Source organism: Denticeps clupeoides, chromosome 6, assembly GCF_900700375.1.
Source record: "Denticeps clupeoides chromosome 6, fDenClu1.1, whole genome shotgun sequence".
NCBI classification, from domain to species: domain Eukaryota; kingdom Metazoa; phylum Chordata; class Actinopteri; order Clupeiformes; family Denticipitidae; genus Denticeps; species Denticeps clupeoides.
Genome location: NC_041712.1, coordinates 5,379,775 through 5,399,254, shown reverse-complemented (window position 1 = coordinate 5,399,254; position 19,480 = coordinate 5,379,775). Strand labels below are relative to the sequence as shown.

At 40.5% G+C, this 19,480-nt stretch overlaps 1 protein-coding gene across 9 annotated transcripts in view; it reads left to right on the top strand.

The window, feature by feature from the left end:
• The window catches only part of nrxn2a (neurexin 2a), a 295,247-nt gene that overhangs the window by 87,304 nt on the left and 188,463 nt on the right, over positions 1-19,480 (top strand). For 8 of the 9 annotated variants that reach the window (XM_028982296.1, XM_028982295.1, XM_028982300.1 and 5 more), the window contains one exon: positions 15,073-15,087. The exons of the other annotated variant lie outside the window; for it this stretch is intronic. In XM_028982296.1, the coding sequence (XP_028838129.1) occupies positions 15,073-15,087 (15 nt within the window). The remainder of the gene's footprint in view (positions 1-15,072; positions 15,088-19,480) is intronic. 9 annotated transcript variants of the gene reach the window in all.

Genomic DNA, 19,480 nt, shown 5'->3' with positions numbered 1-19,480 from the left:
ATGTGGGCCATAATTATTTTTAAAAATATGTAAACATTATGTTATGTTCTCCTAAAACCACATATACATGATGCTTCAAAATGACTATCTATGGAAAGAAGAGTTTGAATGCTGAAAATGAGTGGAAAATGTAATGCATGGTACCAAATGAAGTCAAGCTGTCTTGACCTTTCTGCTGTGTTTGATCTGCTGTATTCTTCTACCTGTGTGATCTGAGAGACACTTTAAGTGCCTCTAAGATCCTGATATTGCACTTTAGCCAGCTCAACTCTAATTGGCAGGAAAATTGATGGTTGACATGTCATATGACACAATCAGATTTGGTGGAGGAACGAGCCCTGTCATATGTGTCACGCCACAGTTGATTTAACTGAAGACGAGCATTGTTGCTGTGAAGACGTGGTGTACCCTGTCAGCATTTTAACTCTGGAGCTGAATGAAGATAAATACACTCCTGGATCTCCATCATTCGTTGCCCGTGCTACGAACCTGAAAGCTTCCCGGCAAGAGAGCGTGGGGAAGTGCACTGCTGACCAACTCCATGCATTGTATAAGATTTAAGTATAAAATGAAATATAATTTACATGATGCGCTTACCGTAGAACACATTGATCTTATACAGTGAAAAATACTGGACCTCAGGCTACACTGAGGTGAATCTTGTGCATCACTGATTTAGTGTTGTGCAAAAGTTGTCCTATTGTTTGTTTGTTTTTTTTCATCATGAAGCTTATTTATTTCATCTTATTGATAAAGAAATTATTTTCTGAAGACATTACCACATTTCAGACAATGCTTTTCATCAGTTTTCTTTTGATTTGGGGAGATTCCTCAGAACAAAAATACAAAAAAATTATGTTTTCGGTCAAAACAAGCCAGGATCCCTGACACTCATGATTACCATGTACTAAACAGTCTATATTGAGTGAGGGGAAGGTAAATAAGAGCTAATCCATGATGAGATGTGACAGGGGATTTTAACACACTCTGAGGTGCTAGCCACCCTCATCTGTGGAGTGGATTATCCCACCGGCTATTGGACACCTGCTAATAAGGGGCAGTGGTGGCCTAGCGGTGAAGGAAACGGCCTCGTAATCAAAAGATTGGAGTCCCGATCCGCCAAGGTGCCACTGAGGTGCCACTGAGCAAAACACCGTCCCCACACACTGGCTGCCCACTGCTCACCAAGGGTGATGGGTTAAAGCAGAGGACACATTTCGTTGTGTGCTGTGCTGTGTATCACAATGACAATGACTTCACAAGAAAGATAAGAGCTTTAGACTTTAGGCTAATGTCTCGCTGTTTTTGGTTAGCCGCTTTGAATGAATGAAAACCTATCCACAGTTAACCTTACCAGTACGAATTACTAAAACTGTTCTATGTCATAATCTCCACACGGACCACTTTTAATCAAAGTACATGATCTTGGAAAAGATGTGGGTAGGACCCAATGTGATTTAATTAACTGAACAAACTCTTCTTAAAGTGTACGTTACACAGCGGCAAATCCATTCTGTGCTCTGTATGAATTTATCCATAATTCCATACTTACAATGGCCAAACAGTGGAGACGGACACACCGACCATATAACATAATGCTGTAATTAGTATAAACACGAATTGTACTTCAACTTAAAAATTACACATTTTATAAATGAACTGTGAAACAGGTTTTTTGTTTTAAAGATTTTAGGCATTTTTAGTATTATTAGTATTATTTTATGTTATGCCTATCCATATTTCAATCTGGAACACAAGTAATTTTTACTGTTTAATGTTTACTGTAATGTTTACTGAGTAGCAAATCTGAAATGTGCATCCTGGGATTTTAATCGATTTCTCACTGTAAGAATGTTTGAGTTGATGCAGCATTGAAGTATTGAATTGCACAATTTGGACACCAAATGTAATCCTGAATGCAAGTAAAAAATGGTGAAAGCAGTCAGGGAAGTCAGGAAAGGCTGGGGGAAACCAAAGTTCCAGGAAACTGGAGCTCAGACAGGAGGAGGGGAGTGTGACAAGATGTCAACCTACATTCTGCTATATTGCTCTGTGTGACGTTAATGAGTGTGACTGCACTTGATGGCGTCATCTTATCAAAAACTAATATAACCAATATAATTTTTGAAATAATTGTTCTGTTTTGGACATAGAAAAAGGCTTTTAATAGGATATGGGCTAAAGGGAGTCTAAAGCAGCATTCTTTTATGGACCCAGAATTCCTAGGAATTGCCCAGAGCACAAAAAATAACTATATACTATATATAGTTATACATAAATAGCCTACATGATTAAGGTCATTAGTTTTTTACCACAGGCTACTTAAGCTTTAGTTCTGTGCATGTAAATGTGAAAATTGGATTAAATTGTAGCCAAGCATAGCATAGAAAAATATGTTTAAAGCAGTGTGTGATCGTGCTTTGATGTGAATCACAGTGCAGAATCACAGCGTGAGCATCCCTTATGAATGGGCAAGAGGTTGACTGTATATAAAAACCACCATTAAATGTAATGGCTGCAATGATTCTTTAACATGTTGAGGTAGTTACCCTGCTACTTAAACACATAGTTAATGCTGTGTATGTTATTAAGATTGAATAAATAAGTTAAAAAGTCTAATAACGTAATAGTCCCAAACTGTACTAACCGAATAATATGTAGGCACAGAGAAACCAAGTTATTTCTTAACCGGTTCGAATCCCGATCATCCAAGGTGCCACTGAGGTGCCACTGAGCAAAGCACCGTCCCCACACACAGCTCCCCGGGCGCCTGTCATGGCTGCCCACTGCTCACTAAGGGTGATGGGTTAAATGCAGAGGACAAATTTCACTTTGTGCATCGTGTGTTGTGCTGCTGTGTATCATAATGACAATCACATCTAAAAATATGAAATCAGTGTAATGTGATAATATCATTATAGCAGAGTAGATGAACTCAGGATTAAACCATATAATGAATTAATTTAGTTTTTAGCCAGTATCAAGTATGAGTCTGAACAATTATACTAATAATGTAAATATATGAACCAGACACTGTGAAGGATGTCGGGACAGAAATTTTTTTGGCCACAGTATCTGTGGCCAGTGATCACTTCTAAATAAACTGAATACTGGAAGCATTCTCTGTATGTTTCATTTCTGAATATTTGGACAATATTATTGACACATTTCTCACGTCTGGATCATTTTGTTCCAGTGTTTACTCAGGGCATTAAAAATGTATGTTTGGGGTGTTCTTTGGCCTGTTTGTTTGATTTGGTGGCTCAGTAGTCATGACTGTGGCATGCCCGCGAGCGTCACTCCCGGTGAACTTTAGAAGTCTCACATGGAGCATCGTGCCACCACTCTGAGGGGAGATTAGGGAGCACTATAGGTGGATCCTTTGAAGTTTTCCCTTTTTTGTGTGGAACCAAGGAGAGGAGATTAGGAGTGAAAACAGAAGCCACCATGTCGAGTCAGTCAGGCACGCCCTTCCATATGCAGCAGGAATGAAGGGGGGTTATAGTCCATTTTAAATTAAATTGTAATTGTCATCCCAAATAAATAAAGCATAGTGCTCATACATGGAATAAAATACCACTTCCTTATTCCCAGACATGTAGGCAATAAAAGCATCGGAAGGGAAATAAACAACAGCACTCTAAAGTAAATTTCATTTTTTTTTTTACTGTCATTGGGACCACCAAGACAGAAGAATTTATTGAGAGAAAAAGTATATTGCGCTATATTGAACTCCATATCCGACAGAACAAAGAGCTTTCATTGCTTAGAATGTTTTAAAAAGCGAGGTAGAATCAAGAGGTCTTTGTTTAACCCTAAAATCTGTACATTTAAGTAGTAAGTAGTATACTCAATGTAGTACCTGTGGCTTCCATCCTGTTGGACAAGATGTTTCTGAGCTTCTTAATGGTGCTCTGGATGCTTCCGTGATGTAACATGTGATTCCAGGTCAAGTCCTTCACAGTCTTTTTGCGCACAGAGGTAGATCAGTAAAGGTTGCACGTCTTAAATATACACATAGGATTGTGGGAATTCTGAATACATGCATTCTTGCTTGCATCCTTGAAACATTCTCTGAATGGATGGCTCAGTCCTCAGTGGAGTTTGAAAGGTCATAGACATAGAAGTCCTGCACTGGATGACACCGCAGCCTGTTAAGAAACACATTATAAAAGTGTCCTTGTCCCAGACATGGCCAGGTTCAGCTGTCACTTGCACACTATAAAAAACAATGTCCATAGCCCTGCCATTTAAGAAAATGAGGGTCTGTTGTAGTTTTGGTTTTCATAATAATTTTGCCCCTAACCAGGTGTCAGGAAGAGCTGTGAATCGGGAACAACATGCAAGAACACGTTCCAAAAATTAAAGCTATTTTTGTATACCAGTCAGGCAGTGTGGTAGCTCCTCCTGAACAGGGAGTCTTGCACTTGCACCCGAAGATGAGGAATGGCTGGGGGGGTCAGATGTTGTCGTTTGATGTACTGATAGCGATAGACCAGTAGCTTGGGGAGGTTGTAGGTGGCTCATGAAAGGGGTGTTTGTCAAAATACAATCATTGTGTCAATTTAATTTAAATAAAAGCATTTTTGGGCACAATTACACTGTGGCAGGGTGCATCATTACCTCACAGCAATTGCACTGAATTGCCAAAGTACATTAGTTGTAAAAGCAATTGGTTGAATGGCTGAGACTGTGTTTTAGCCTAACAAAAGGGTGTGAATGTTTTTTTTGCAAATCACCCATTATGAGCCAAAGTGCCAGGTGCACTGGGGAACGTTACCGTCTCCAAAAAACAAATGAGGGCTTCTTGAGGACAGTGGAGGGAAATTGCGGCGCGGTTGTACACGCTGACTTTTTTTAAATTTTTTATAGCTGGAAATTATTAAAAAATACAACTCACTCAGTCAGACTTTGGGCTTATGCACGCTGAGCTGAAACTCAAAATGACAGCAGTTTCTCACGGCATTATTTTTGCCTCCAGGAATCAGGTGCGTGTTAAAAGTCGGCAGACGTACAGGTGCCATTTCGCAGGGTCCTCCCGAGGGGCCCGACTACACAATGGATATCATCAAGTGGTACATTATGATTCAAGGTGCTGTTCCTGCGGTGTTGGAATGAAATTTGATGAAATTATGTGACAAATTTTACATGCTTGTCGAACGTCCTCATTTGAAAGTGCAGCAGAAGTCCAAAATCTTTGAAAGGTAAAACCTACTACTCATATATTGTTTGCCATCTATCTTTGATTTTGGAGGGGAAATTAGCTTTCCAACCAAATAATATGACCTTCTGATTGTAGTCCAGTGGGTAAGACACTCACCTATGAACCAGAAGACCACAACGTCACAAATTCACACAATTCCCACTCTCTAGAATGCAGGGTAGCAAACTATGTCGTTTTCCTGGCCAGATCACAAGTATCACCTTGAGCCAACTGTATCAGATTTATGATGCCATCCAAAAGTCCCATAGCATTTGTGGCATTGAAGTATAAATGGGGTTTAAGTATGTTAAGTATGGTTTAAGTAGGCATGTCGTTTTTTCTTCTTCTGTGGTGTCAACATCTGTCCAGCTGTGTACTGTGGAACATTATATTGATATTGTCTCAGAAAACTAGGCAGTCGTAAGCTAAATCATTCAATGGATTAGAAACGACAGACATTTAGTGTCATTATTAAGGTCATTTTTGGTACTGACATGTTTACTGGCAACAGAAACATAACAAAGCAGATTTAGGTTTGCGATTAAATTTTTTTTTTCCTTTCTTTTAAGTAAGATTTTCTTTAATTTTTGCATGATTTAATGTTTATATTTTATAAGTTTGCCTCTGATTTTAGTCTTTAAATCATTTAAATCAACATAGATTTTTGAGATCTGCTTTCTTTGAATGGCTGTTTGCAGACAGCAGCAAAATTCCACCTGTGTGTTATGGAATGCAGCTAGTTTAAGGGACCTGTCAATCTTTATAATTGATGGTGTTTACATGACCACCTGAGATCATGAGGGAGGCATAATTGGATAATTGATGGTTAGCGCTTTCTAAATAAATTCATAAGGAGCCTGTATCTTCATCATTATACTCGACAAGCGCATCAGATCGTCGCGAAGGTCACTGTGCTGTTTGATTAGGCAGAACGTGTGACCTTGGCTTGGAAGGTACAATTAGTTAGAACTGAAATTAAAATAAAAACAGACAATGGGCTGAAATCAAAAGCTGAATCATTCATTGTGAGTGAAAGTCGCCCGTCAATCGGCTGACCCATAGCCACAGGTTAATACAACTTAGCACCATTGTGTCTCTCTGAAATTAGATTAAATTAACAGATAAGTCTGCTTCATTAAGAAAGGAATACTTTGATGTGTGGTACATTACTGTTCACAAATGTCACTTCACGCCAATACATTAAAAATAGTTTTTATTAGTAGCAAACAATGAAAAAACTTGAGTGATCCGTTAAATAACTACATTTGAATTAATATTTTATTGCAGCAATACTTTCATGTGTAGATATTTTTGGTCATATAATGTATAATGTAATATGTTTTAGACCTCAGCAAAATACATCTAAAAAAATGTAAAATCAAACCTAATACTAAATTGCTGCATAATCTCCAGATAGAGTTACTTTTTTCTTTTTCACCCTTTTCACTTTTGCTTTCCTGTCCGTCATTGTTCAACACAGCCAATCAAACAGCAAGGGGGAGCGATCAAAGCGTTCTATGACAGCCAACATCTTTGATTTGATTTCATATTATTGGACATAACAGGAACTTTCTGTGACAGCACATGCAGAGAAGCAGCCTGTAATTTGATTGGCTGACAGAACACCCACTTTTGTCTAGAAGCATGTTCGTGTGCATGGTGCAAAAATATTAAGTTTGTTCTCTATTAAATATAAATACCTAGCTATCTGTAGTTTTAACAGCCGCCATGCCTATAACATGTATCCATTTGTTAGTCACACTTGGTTTTATTTGAATAAACCTAAAGCAGCTCTGTAGATGCAGACTGAACTGGTTTAATTTAATGCTGGAGGAGTCAAAAGTCTAAAAAAAGTGTCATAAAACATGCCTGTTGATCTGTCACAGTTACCACTTTTCCCATTAAACAGATCCATAACCCCATTACCGCTGCATGTTGCATGTGAAGGATCAGTTGCTGCCTGATTTAATGACTCTGTTGTGGAGAAAAGTGTAATTACAGTTTTAAATGGGGTCAAGGATGGGATGACAGAAAGTGCTAGACCATTGATAATTTAGCTGCATTCCACTCTTTCCATCCGCCCAACCTTAGCCTTAATACAAACTGTACACTGTGTTCACAGTATCTGACATGGAAACAAAGCTCTGTGTGACAATATTTGTGACAAAGGCCACAATTATTGGTCCGCAATGTGTTTAGAAAGTAGAACGTTTATTCATTAAATGAGAAATATGCCCAGTTTCTAGTTTATTAACACAGGTAATATTGCAGTTACATGTAAATATTGTATGTAAAAAAAGTACCAATGTTACAGAAAAACCCGAATTGAAAGAAAGCGAGAGATGCCTGGCCCTGGAGAAACAGGGAGAAGCCCCCGATGGAGACGGAAAAGAAGAGAGCCCACAGCCTTCAAGAGGACATTTAATAGTCGGCATTTCACTCCCAAAAAGGTTGCCACAGTCCAATCAGATTGTCCTTTGTTTGCGCCTTGTCCAAGCAGACCTCCTGAGACAGGAATACAGTGGTCATCCCGCCCCCAACATTTTTAGAATGTCTGCGATGGGCGTGAGCGCGAACGGCCGCTTGTCGCTTCCCCCGACTTAGTGGCTCTCGTCTTTAGTATTTTGTACACAGCTATTCGGCAATTACACGATGACAAGTTAACATTTAGCCTTGGCCGTCAAAGCTGCTTCTGCACCGCGAGGTAAACATAAGTCCTGGAACCATGGAAATAGAAGTCATATTTTGTTCGCCGGAATGTCTGGCGGCTGCAATAGCAGCACATAAAGTGGAATGATTTGTTTGCTTGAGACGAGGTAAAATATTGAATATTCCTCAAGCTAAAGCAGACTTTTACAATGCCGGCTGCTGAGTCATAGTGTTGGGGGACAAACAGCATGCGAAGTTTCCTTGCCGAGGAAATGCCACGCATTGTGCCCACACACGCACAATATTAATGCCGGGTCTTTCATTTCTAAACCGAGTATATTTGAAGCACACTTGAGACACAAATGCAACTACAGATGACACAGATTTCAAGAGAAGAGTGGGAGGACATGGCGTTCATGTCCCATTTCTGTCTTAGAGAATGGAGATAGAAAGAAGGTGGGCGGGTTGGGTGATGAGAATGAGGTGTTATGCAGTGGGACACAAAGGTCTGAGGACGCAAGTAAAGATCCGTGTGTTTTACATGTCTTTTTTTTTTTTTTTTGCTAATTCCTTCAATTAAATTATGGTCTCAGATATTTGGAGTATTGTTTATACAAATGTGATAATACTCTTGCCTCATTTGCATAGTATATATCTGTCCAGACTGCAAGAGAGACTGAAAGTCGATGGGCCTTATTTTAAACAAATGTGAAGCACAGATGACAGTCTGGTGACTTTCCATCAGCGCAAAGTGCAAGAGGTTGATCTCACTCTCTTAATTATTCAGAGATGTGTTTTTGGTGTAATGAGTAATACGCCAATTAGAACGGCACCTCAGTTTTGAACGGCAGGGCTGCAAGACTGAAGTGAAAGTGAAGTGATTGTCATTGTGAAGTACACCACTGCATGTGGTGCACACAATGAAATGCGTCATCTGTATTTAACCATCACGCTTAGCAAGCAGTGGGCAGCCATGACAGGCGCCCGGGGGCAGTGTGTGGGGACGGTGACTTGCTCAGTGGCACCTTCAGAATTCGAATGGTACCCTTCTGATTACGAGTCAGCTTCCTTACTCGCTAGTCCGAATAGCGGCACAAGTTCAGTGGTGGATTTGCTGTTCAGAGACAGCAGATTTGGGTTTAGCTGAGGAAAGGTACCTTACCGAGTGCAAAGTAAAATGAACAAGTACTCCATTCATGGAAGTTCCACTGTACCACAAAATGACAACACTGTATAACATTATACAGCTGGCATGTCTCTAATGTAGTGTTAATAGTGTGTTTCTCACAAGAAATGTCCTAATGTAGTGTTTGTTTATTTCTGGCTGTATTTCTAAATCTTCATCCTGTTGCTTTGATGCTAAAAATCAAAGGAACCAGTTTTTTTTTTTTTTACTTAGTGACTTCTGCATCTGGAAAGATCCAGTATGATAATCCACTGCATGGTATTTACAGTACAGGCCTAAGTGGTATCAAATAACATGAAGTCTTCATGTACGGAAGCATCAGACTGGAAATAATCAATGGTCTTTGATCTCGCTGTAGGATAATTTACTGCTACGGTACTGCAACCATGGTAACAGTTGTCTATATTTACCACTTTTATGTTCTGCTCAATAATTCACCTGGTTCTTGAGATTAGGTAAGGCTATTGGCAACCTAATAGCTCATTTATCAGAGTTAAAGAAAGAGTTTATTTCTATTATTATTGCTTTGTTTCATATTTCTGAATATAAGTGAATATATGTGGAGAATTTCTAGAGTAATTCCTCCTAAAACTGTGTTTAACATTATTTCTAGTTTAGGCAAAAGTATAATAAAAATATTTCCATATATATATATATAATGTCATGGGATGAGTCACAAATGCTCAACATTTTACAGAAGTGTGATATTTTAATAAACAAAAAGAGACAATGGCACGGTGGCCAGAAAAGAGAACACCACAAAAACTAAACATGCCTCATGCAGGCAGTAACATCCAAATCTACGACACTCAATGCTGCAAAAAATCTGACATTTGAAGGCTTCTAATCACCAACACTGAACATGCGGCAGCCTCAGGCGATTAGAACCCGTGCAATCTGTGATTCTGTATTTGTATTTTATTGTTTTGTAGATTTTATGGTTTCTAGTTTTATTTGTTTTGTACCTATTTGGTACAGCACTTTAGATCACTTCTCTTGGACATTTTTGGAAAAATACAAGAGAACATGCCATTCAAGTAAGGCGGATGTGTGTTGATCCTTCAAGTTATGAAATGGTTACATGAAGGTAGTTACTCACTTTAACTTTAAGAGTTAGGACAGTAATTAAAAAGGTTAAAAACAATTGGAACTGTGGCAAAAAGGACGAGAACCCAAGCCTACCTTGGAAGGATTGAATTTAATATAAATGTTGGTTTTTTCTTCTTGGTTCATTTTGATATTATAATATTTTTTTAGGATTTTTGCACATCATTAGAGGTGTCAATAATTGTAGAGTGCACTGTATATTAATGTGTTTCAGAACACCTAAGGTTATGCAAAAAGACCATGGCCCATTTTCTCTAAATATTTTAGCACACCCTGTTGTCACATTGACTTGTTCCAGTTTAAACCTTTTTTTTTTTTTTGCTTCATGCATTTTTTAACCATGATAATTTTTTGCCATGGTGCATATTAATGAGTCAATCTACACTGTTTCACCTGAAAAGCATCCATAAAGAATGATGCTGCCTTTATCATGTTTTAATGTGAATAGGGTATTCTTTGGATTAGGTTTTCGATTTGGGGACAAACTGTCCTCATCAAACCATGATACATTGTTCCACGTGATTGTGATACATTGTTCCACGTGAACTACACCGATCAAAAAATAACAGGAATTTTTAAACAACGCAATGTGACTCCAAGTCAATTACGATTCTGTGAAATCAAACTGTCCACTAAGGAAGCAACAGTGAGTGACAAGCAATGTCACATGCTCTTGTGCAAACGGAATAGACAACAGGTGGAAATTATAGGCAATTAGCAAGACGTCCCCAATAAAGGCGTGGTTCGGCTGGTGGTGACCACAGACCACTTCTCAGTTCCTATGCCTTCTGGCTGATGTTTTGGTCATTTTTGAATGCTGGTGGTGCTTTCACTCTAGTGAGTACATGTGACAGACGTGACAGAGTCAGAACCCCGAGGGGAACCTTCTGCTGCCTGCAACATCCTCCAGCATGACCAGTTTGGCAGTTGGTCAGTAATGGTGTGGGGTGACATTTCTTTGGGGGGCCGCATGTTCTCACCAGAGGTAGCCTGACTGCCATTAGGTGCCGAGATGAGATCCTCAGACCCCTTGTGTGTTGGTGCGGTTGGCCCTGGGATCCTCCTAATGCAAGACAATGCTAGACCCAATGTGGCTGGAGTGTGTCAGCAGCTCGAAGGCATGATGCTATGGACTGGCCGCCCATTCCCCAGACCAGAATCCAACTGAGCACATCTGGGACATCATGTCTTGCTCCATCCACCAACACCACGTTGTACCACAAACTGTCCAGGAGTAGGCATATACTTTAGTCCAGGTCTGGGAGGAGATCCCTCAGGAAATCACCTGCCACCTTATCAGGAGCATGTCCAGGCATTGTAGGGAGGTCATACATGCACGTGGAGACCACACACACTACTGAGAATCATTTTGACTTGTTTTAAGGACATTACATCAAAATTGGCTCAGAGTAGTGTGTTTTTCCACTTCCAAATCCAGACCTCCATGGGTTGATAAATGTGGTTTTCAATAAATAATTAGCACATTCAACTATGCAAAGGACAAAGTATTTAATAAGAATATTTAATTCAGATCTAGGATCTTTTTACTTTGAACAGTGTACATTTTAAAGTTGACATTTTCATCTTGCTAACCTACATCTCAACCAAGACATGAAAAATCCAAAAAATTGTCACGTTAACAAACAACCAGTATTTGGTAAGGAAGCAGACTCATAATCGGAAGGTTGCAGGTTCAAATCCCAAACCACTAAGGTGCTACTGAAGTGTGTGAGCAAAGTACTGTCCCCACACAATCATGGCTGCCTCACTGCTCACTAAGGGTGAGGGGTTCAATGCAGAGGACACATTTGTGTTCTCTTTTTTTACAGACAGCACTGGATCTTATCTGATCCCACCCTGGCTATTCTATTCCCATCCTGTTGGGCAGTTGGTATAGAAGCATCCAGACCTGCACAAGCATGTTCATAGACCATTTTTACCCACAGGCCCATCACAAAGCCCATTCAAATGCCCTAAAGTCACATTTAAAAAGTACCTAGTCACTTTAAATGTGTCCTCTGTACATATGCTAGAATGTGTATACCTGCCCTTACAGCTATCTCCAAACTGCACAGCAAGAATGTGGTTTGAGGTTCAAATGAAATATAATACAATAAAGATTTATATGAATCATGTAGCATTACACTGAATTGTAAACAAAGACTATTTGCACACTAGCTAAGCCCACACACATCTTAGCATAGCTACTAAACATTTCTTGTAAATGTCTCTTGAGAAGAAAAATGGCTTTTGGCTAAACAGCACTGTCCCAAACAGCATGGTGGAACTAGAGCACAGTGTAGAAAGGGCATGCGATTATGTGCGATTTCTTGCAAGTGCATCAGATTGATGCTGAAAGTATTGGAATCCATATGTGTGAGAGCTGGAAACCTCTTGCAGGTTACAGGAGCCTTCACTTCCACACCATCTGGTGCAGGAAGCGCTTCGTCCCCGAGGCGGTAACCCTGCTGAAGGCCCCATCACAGTGCTACGCGCTGTGGTACTTGCTGAACTCGACCTCTGCACTGTATTGATTAGAGCTAACAGTACTGCCTGTACCGTACACAATTCAGAACATAATAGTAGAACTTGTACCTTTCTGTCACTGTTCACTTTCTGCCAGTGCAGTTTTTGTTCATCATTAATAGCTAGACATCTATGCATAAGCCCTTATGACCTTAAACCAATATCACAATAAATTTGACCTTGATAATTATTAATGATCAAACTTTGTTTGCCAGTTTTTGCATATAGTGCATGTAATTGTGATATAATTGAAAAAATTTAATGAAAAATGTGGCTATTCTATTTATTTGTCAATATATAGGACACGATGATACTTATTTTGTGATATGAGAGGCTGTCAAACTGTCATGTGCCTGACACCTACTGCTTTCTTCCAAAGCAGTGTCCTTCTGGTTCAAAGATCTTTTTTGTTCAGGTCACTCTCCCTCGTGTGCATCGACCGTGTCTGGGTTGTCTCAAGCAATAAGAGTCATATCTTCTCTTCAGCCATGCCAATGATGTCCGTGACTTGCTTTTGCATCTCCAGAGGTGCTCCATGACACCTGGTGTCACTAATTCGCTGTTCAGACAAACTCAGTATCCTTTGAGACGATTGAGGAGCCAGAAAACCTGCAGTGGGCCGAGCTGAACGCTGGCATCTCCGCCTTTTTACCTCGGTCCGTCGGCAGAGCGTAGCTTTTCAAAGAGAACCGAGTGGGTGTTGTCAAAAGCTTTAAACACTTGGTGTGCCCTGAAGAATCATTAGCTTTGTTGTGGTGTGTGCAGTTCGGGGAGCTGGAATTTGCATGAGTTCATCACAGTCAGATGCTATCAGTGCTGTAGGAACAAGGCAAAATTAGCCGGCACAAGCCTGGACCGCGATGCAAGATCAGCAGGCCAATTTAGCGTGACTGGTGATGCATGGGCAGCAGGGAGAGCCTGATGTTGTGTGGTGAGACCCGGATTGGGAGCTGTGTTGGGGTAATAAATTTGCTTGGGAAGGCTCATTATGGGAAGCACTGCATTACAGTGATTTTTGAGTGGTATTTACCTCCCTAAAGTCTAAATATAACAACGAACACTCAAGTGAGCAATAAAACGTGCTGCTGTTTTTTTTTTTTTTTTGCCTTTCCTTTTTTCTTAGTTTCTGTTCTCAGACTATAGCAAACAATGAAGGTTGGAAAACAAAAGGCTCCGAAAGTTGACAGTCTCCGCAACAAGCCTCTCCCGTCACATGGGTTTGCAGAGTAGCGCAGTTCTTCATCCAGCTGGAAGAGCTAATTTATGATACGAGCTTGAGACCTGCACAAACGGAACAATTTCTGCTTAACAGACGCCTGCTCTCGAACTGAAGTGTCAAAATAAAAGCACAGTCATTTCAAGGTGACATTGTTGGAATGGGTGGTTTTGAATAAATTCTGGGCAATCGTGTTTGCTTGGCTCTTAAAAAGTTTTAGATTTCCATCTGTGTCCATCTATGATGCAGCTGTAGTTCCTGCTAACAGCATGCTTTCGTCACCATGGCAGCAGAAGCTTGTCATTTTATATGCCGATAGAACCTTGATGGTTTTAAGAACCACAATTTATACCAGATAAGGCCTTAATTTAATTCATTTAATTTTATAGTGTGCCATTATATTTTTATGCAAAAAGTGAATACGATTCCTGGGTTAGGGGTTCATGCCATGGTATTGTTGGTCTGATGATATACAGTTTAAATTAATAATTATCACAACATATCCTAAGATATCTTTTGAAAGAGCTGTTGTTCTCTTCAGATTATGACATATTTATGTCATGTTATTTTTTAACATGTCATGTTAAATTGTGAATTTATGCAAGGTCAGTGTTTCCAACATGGCAGAACATGGGCACCACTGTTTTTGTGTCTGTCAGCCCCTGATTATTGTAATCTGCTGTAATCTACAGAATAAACCAATTCAAATGAATTGTTCTTTAAAAAAAACATCAAAGAATGAAAATAACATTTGTTATTTTGCTCTGAAGAAAACGTTGTCATTTTGAGAGCTCTAGTTTTGCTCTTCCATAATTCAGAGTCGAATTTAGTTAATAATCTGTGCCTTAAATCACCTGCCTTTAGTCTAGAGTTTTATAGCATTTTCTTCCCTTTTTTGATAGCTAGTGAATGAAGCCTTAAATTTGCTGTAATTAAATTCCATTGTGACAAGAGTTGACCTCATTAATTCAGTGCACTTTCCAAAATTGCAAAGGCCGTTTCAGAGCTCATTGTTCAGGCGTGGACCCGATTCAGAGTAAAGCAGGCAGCTTTAATAATGAGATCCCCGGTTAGCAAGGTTGATGTGTCCGTGTAATGCGCTAATGAAAATATACCTTATTGTGTGAATCTTCTAACGTGAATGTGAAGTGAAATAACCTCTTCCTCTTTTTCCGTCTCTTACAGGTGATGCACAGAAAGGTAAGAGGAAATAATTTCTTTTTTTTTTTTGTGGATGTAACGCTGGCTTATTTTAGTGCCACGTGGAACATCTCTGTATTTATAATGAACTCTCCCCAGACGGGCAGTGGTGGCATAGCGGGTAAGGTTGTGGACCTATAATCAGAATCCCGAGCTGCCAAGGTGCCACTGAGGTGCCACTGAGCAAAGCAACGTCCCCACACACTGCTCCCCGGGCGCCTGTCATGGCTGCCCACTGCTCACCAAGGGTGGTGGTTAAAAGCAGAGGACACATTTCGTTGTGCCACAGTGTGCTGTGCTGTGACCATCACTACCATAACTGGTAGTAGTTGAGGTGAGTTGAGCAGTGGTAGAAGATGCAGTGGCGCCTGTCATGGCTGCCCACTGCTCACCAAGGGTGGTGGTTAAAAGCAGAGGACACATTTCGTTGTGCCACAGTGTGCTGTGCTGTGACCATCACTACCATAACTGGTAGTAGATGAGGTGAGTTGAGCAGTGGTAGAAGATGCAGTGGCAGCAGTATATCTCATGTAAAACAGCCGAGTTGGGATTAAGAGAGTACTTGGCTCCGATAGCTGTCAGGACGGCGACTAATTTGAGAAAACGCAGCACAGCGATCATCCCCCTGTGGTGCTTAAGGCCTCTTCATTTGTCTGGGGAGCTCGGCTGGATTTAGAGAGGTCTCTTTGCTTAGTTAAGGAAGATAAATCATGCTCCACGTGTTTGAATTCCTCTAATTATTACCTAGCCGAAAGGACAGTACATTCTCATAACCAGGTGACGCGCCATGCGATAGCAACTGGGAGCCAAGCCGCTTTATAAATTAACATTTTAAAGGATTAAGCTAAGACCTCTGCTGCACATTACAGCCATTAGTCATGTCACTTATCATTACCGTTACCAAGAGACCATGGTGTCATGTGGAATCACATTTGGGGACCATATCATTGAAATGGCACAGCCAGTTCGCAGTAATGCAGCGGACGTGTAACCATTGGCCATTTTTGTAAAGGAAAGGCTCTTTGATGATGGGAAGGTGGGGATTGGAGTGGCCAGACTCTCTTGTTTGGCCCTCATTCTTCTTAGCAGAGGGCTGAAATCTCATTCTCCAGACAGAGTCCAGCTCAGTTATGGGCTCAGCTTGCTGATAAATTAGCGCAGAGACCTTGGCGCGGGAGCGGCTTTTATTCTGTTACTTGACAGGAAATCCATGAGAGCCTGTTTATATTTGTGTGCGTTCGTGAGGTGTGGGAGCTGGTGTTTAAGTCGTCGGAGGGGGCTGGTTGTGGTGGTGGGGAGGACGTTATCATTGTTCAACTCAACTGGAATAATGAAAGGAGAACTTTGCTTTTAATTAAGGGTGTGCCGTGGGGCATGATTACCGCCATGGTGATTAATCACCTCAAGATCTGTGCTACGAGGCGCTCGTCCTGGATTTCTGCTGGATGTGCTCTGCTTGTGTTGGTGCTCTGCAGTGGTCTTGCACTGGGTTGGGGTCAGAGTTCAGACAGCAGCAGAACTGTTTGGAATGCATTGATTTTTCTTCTCCATGCTTACTTAGATTAAGTAAGCAGAGGGCCACAGATTGGTTCAAATGAAAGTGTCACATGAAAAAAAAAAACTGCTAATATGAGATATAAAAAAAAAAACCAAAAAACTGAAATAATCCATGTTGTGCCATTAACATTGACCCTGGGCACCAGACAACTCACGTTTAAACATTGTGGGTATAACCTTGGTTGGTATGAGTAATTTTTCTGAGTTGTTTTTCTGTCTCTCTGAACCAGGTTGCAGGCCAGATTAAAATCATTTGCTGGACAGGTTATGGCTGTATTGATGCCAATGTGCAGTTTCAACTGTGCATGCTGTCATTTGGCGGCTCTGATCTCTGCTCTTCAGCTGAGCGCTTTGCTATGACAAGAGAGCTGGAGGTCTTACTGAACACTTTTAGACAAGAGGCCACTGTGTGTAATATGCACAGACAGACCCTGGCTGGTTTAACCTTAGCTCTCTCTGTACAGGCACTCTGGATTCTCATGCACGCCGACTAGTACATTCTGACTATGCAGTCAGAACCATACGGTCTGAATATGAATAATTGCTTCTTGTTGACGACATGTTGTTGTTTGAACACTTGGGATGAATGCATTGCTGTGCTTTGCAGACCTCGTCTGCATAAAAATCTTTTTTTAGAAAGACCACATTGAGACACATCTACTCTTGGAGGCACCAATCAGTCACATTACCAACAATATTTTTTGGGGGGAATTGACTAGTATCGAGTCTTTACACCATTTTTTAATGGAAGGTATGTGTCACAGTGCAGAATAAAATGGGGTCATTATTTCGTGTTGATTTCCACCAAAGCTTCCGCCTTGACCTGCATACAGAACCCAGTCGGAGCACACTGCGGTGGTACATCAAAGAGCACATCTGGGGTTTTGTTTCAGACACTGAAAGTCCTCTCTGAGGAAGGTCCAGAAAACCTTTGTGCCCAGATCTATACACACTGAGGCCATAGCTCAGGTCTGCATCCATTCTGTCATGACATTTTGACATATGTCCTTCCTTCACAAATCCACCATGCAATTTGATCTGCTGCAATGGAGACAAAACATTGTTTTAGAGAATTCCATGTGAATTCTGACATTTCTCACTGACCTTGAAGGTTCTAAAACAGAAAAAAATCCTGATGGCATGATGTGCTGAGCTTTTTTGATCCTCTTTCATGACAACCACAGAAATCAAACAGCCCATGTCATGTCAACATTACCACCACAATGTCCAGCTCAAGTGATTTCAAAAACTTTTTTCTATTTTGTGTTTCTGTTGCTGATTTTTCAATTTGCAACTACATATTGCACCAAAAACCAGGTCAATGGAAAAGCGCGCTGAAACAAATAAGCATTTACAAAGACTGTCAACAGCACAAGAGGGACCATTTGTCTAAATAAAGTCCTCAGAAAAAAAAAAGATAAACTACCATCTGATAATCAGAGTGCGCCAGGGTACGGGTTATGAAAAATGGAATAATATTGCTGATTGGTCATAAAGCAATTGGTTCCAGATCTGCAACATTAATCGCATCAGTACCATACAGCGGTATCAGGAGCTGTACTGTGGTACTGAGCCCCACTACCACTTTTTTTAAATGATGGAATATTATGTATGGAGATTTCTTTGGCAATCATGTGTTCTTCTGATATTTCTTTTGTTCTGAGGAAGTCTTTTATTACATTATATCAGTGCAAGTGTGCTCGTTCATTCACGCTTCCACAGTCATAAATGAAAATCGCTCTTACAGAAGCACCGCATACAGCATCAGAAGTCTGAGGTGGTCTGTGTACTTTTATAACTTTGAAAATTAACAAGGATTGTCAAGTTTTATAGTTGTAATTATTTAAAGCTTTTAAAATAAATTAACACAGCTGCGTTTTAGTTTGCTTCTGGTGTGTGGGCTGACCTATGGCACGGATAAAAAGACAGCTATAGAACATTTACTGTCCCGGGCGGATAGTAACTGCCGCAAGTTGTACAGGGGAGCACTGCATGAGACACACATGCACGAGACGGGGTATTTATATAACCGTGGGGACCGATTTTACTGTACGGGAGCAGGAAAAAGTTCTCATTATCTCATTGGCAGAGTGCGTCATTGTAAACATTGTGAAGAAGCATGGTGAACTGCAGTGCAGCGTCATGGGTGGAATCCTGCTTTTTTATAAAGGAACAGCAGGATGGGATGTGTCACCATTAGATCTTTTCGACTGCGTTTGGGTGGCGGTGTCATGTTCTTTGAAGTTAAGTTTGCTGTCTTTAATGAGTCTGGGATTTTTCAAATGGATGTGACATTCATCTTTGACAATTCCCACAGTGAAGTGATGAAGTGCATATTTTTTGTACCCATTTATATTGTTTACAGAATGTGCATTAAACATGCAAGTAAATTATGTGTGATTGACAGCTCAAAAACATGGAAGTATGAGTTATTGCTGAAAAAGCTATTAAAACACTTTGTTAGCCATGAGGATGCAAGAAACTTAGAAGCACTGTCACTGTCCTTAGTTTAGACATAATTTTTCAAGTTGCATCAAAGGTGGAAAAAGAAATTTAATAAATGCCCAGAACCTCCCCAGATTAACTGTTGTGCCACGTGAAGGAGGAGGTAGACAGAGTGTGGGCACTCTCCTGCTCATAAAAGGGCCTTAATCACTCTGCTTCTGACACTGAAGCAGCAGAGAGTGATTTGGACCCAATTGAGATGCCAACGCCCTCCACCCGGTGCTCCAAGAGCACACCTCAGCGTCACATCAGCCCATTTACTGAATCAGAAAATGTCTTTCAACGTGCCATTGTCCTGCTGCAGAGTTCAGCAGACTGGCTCAGGCTTTCT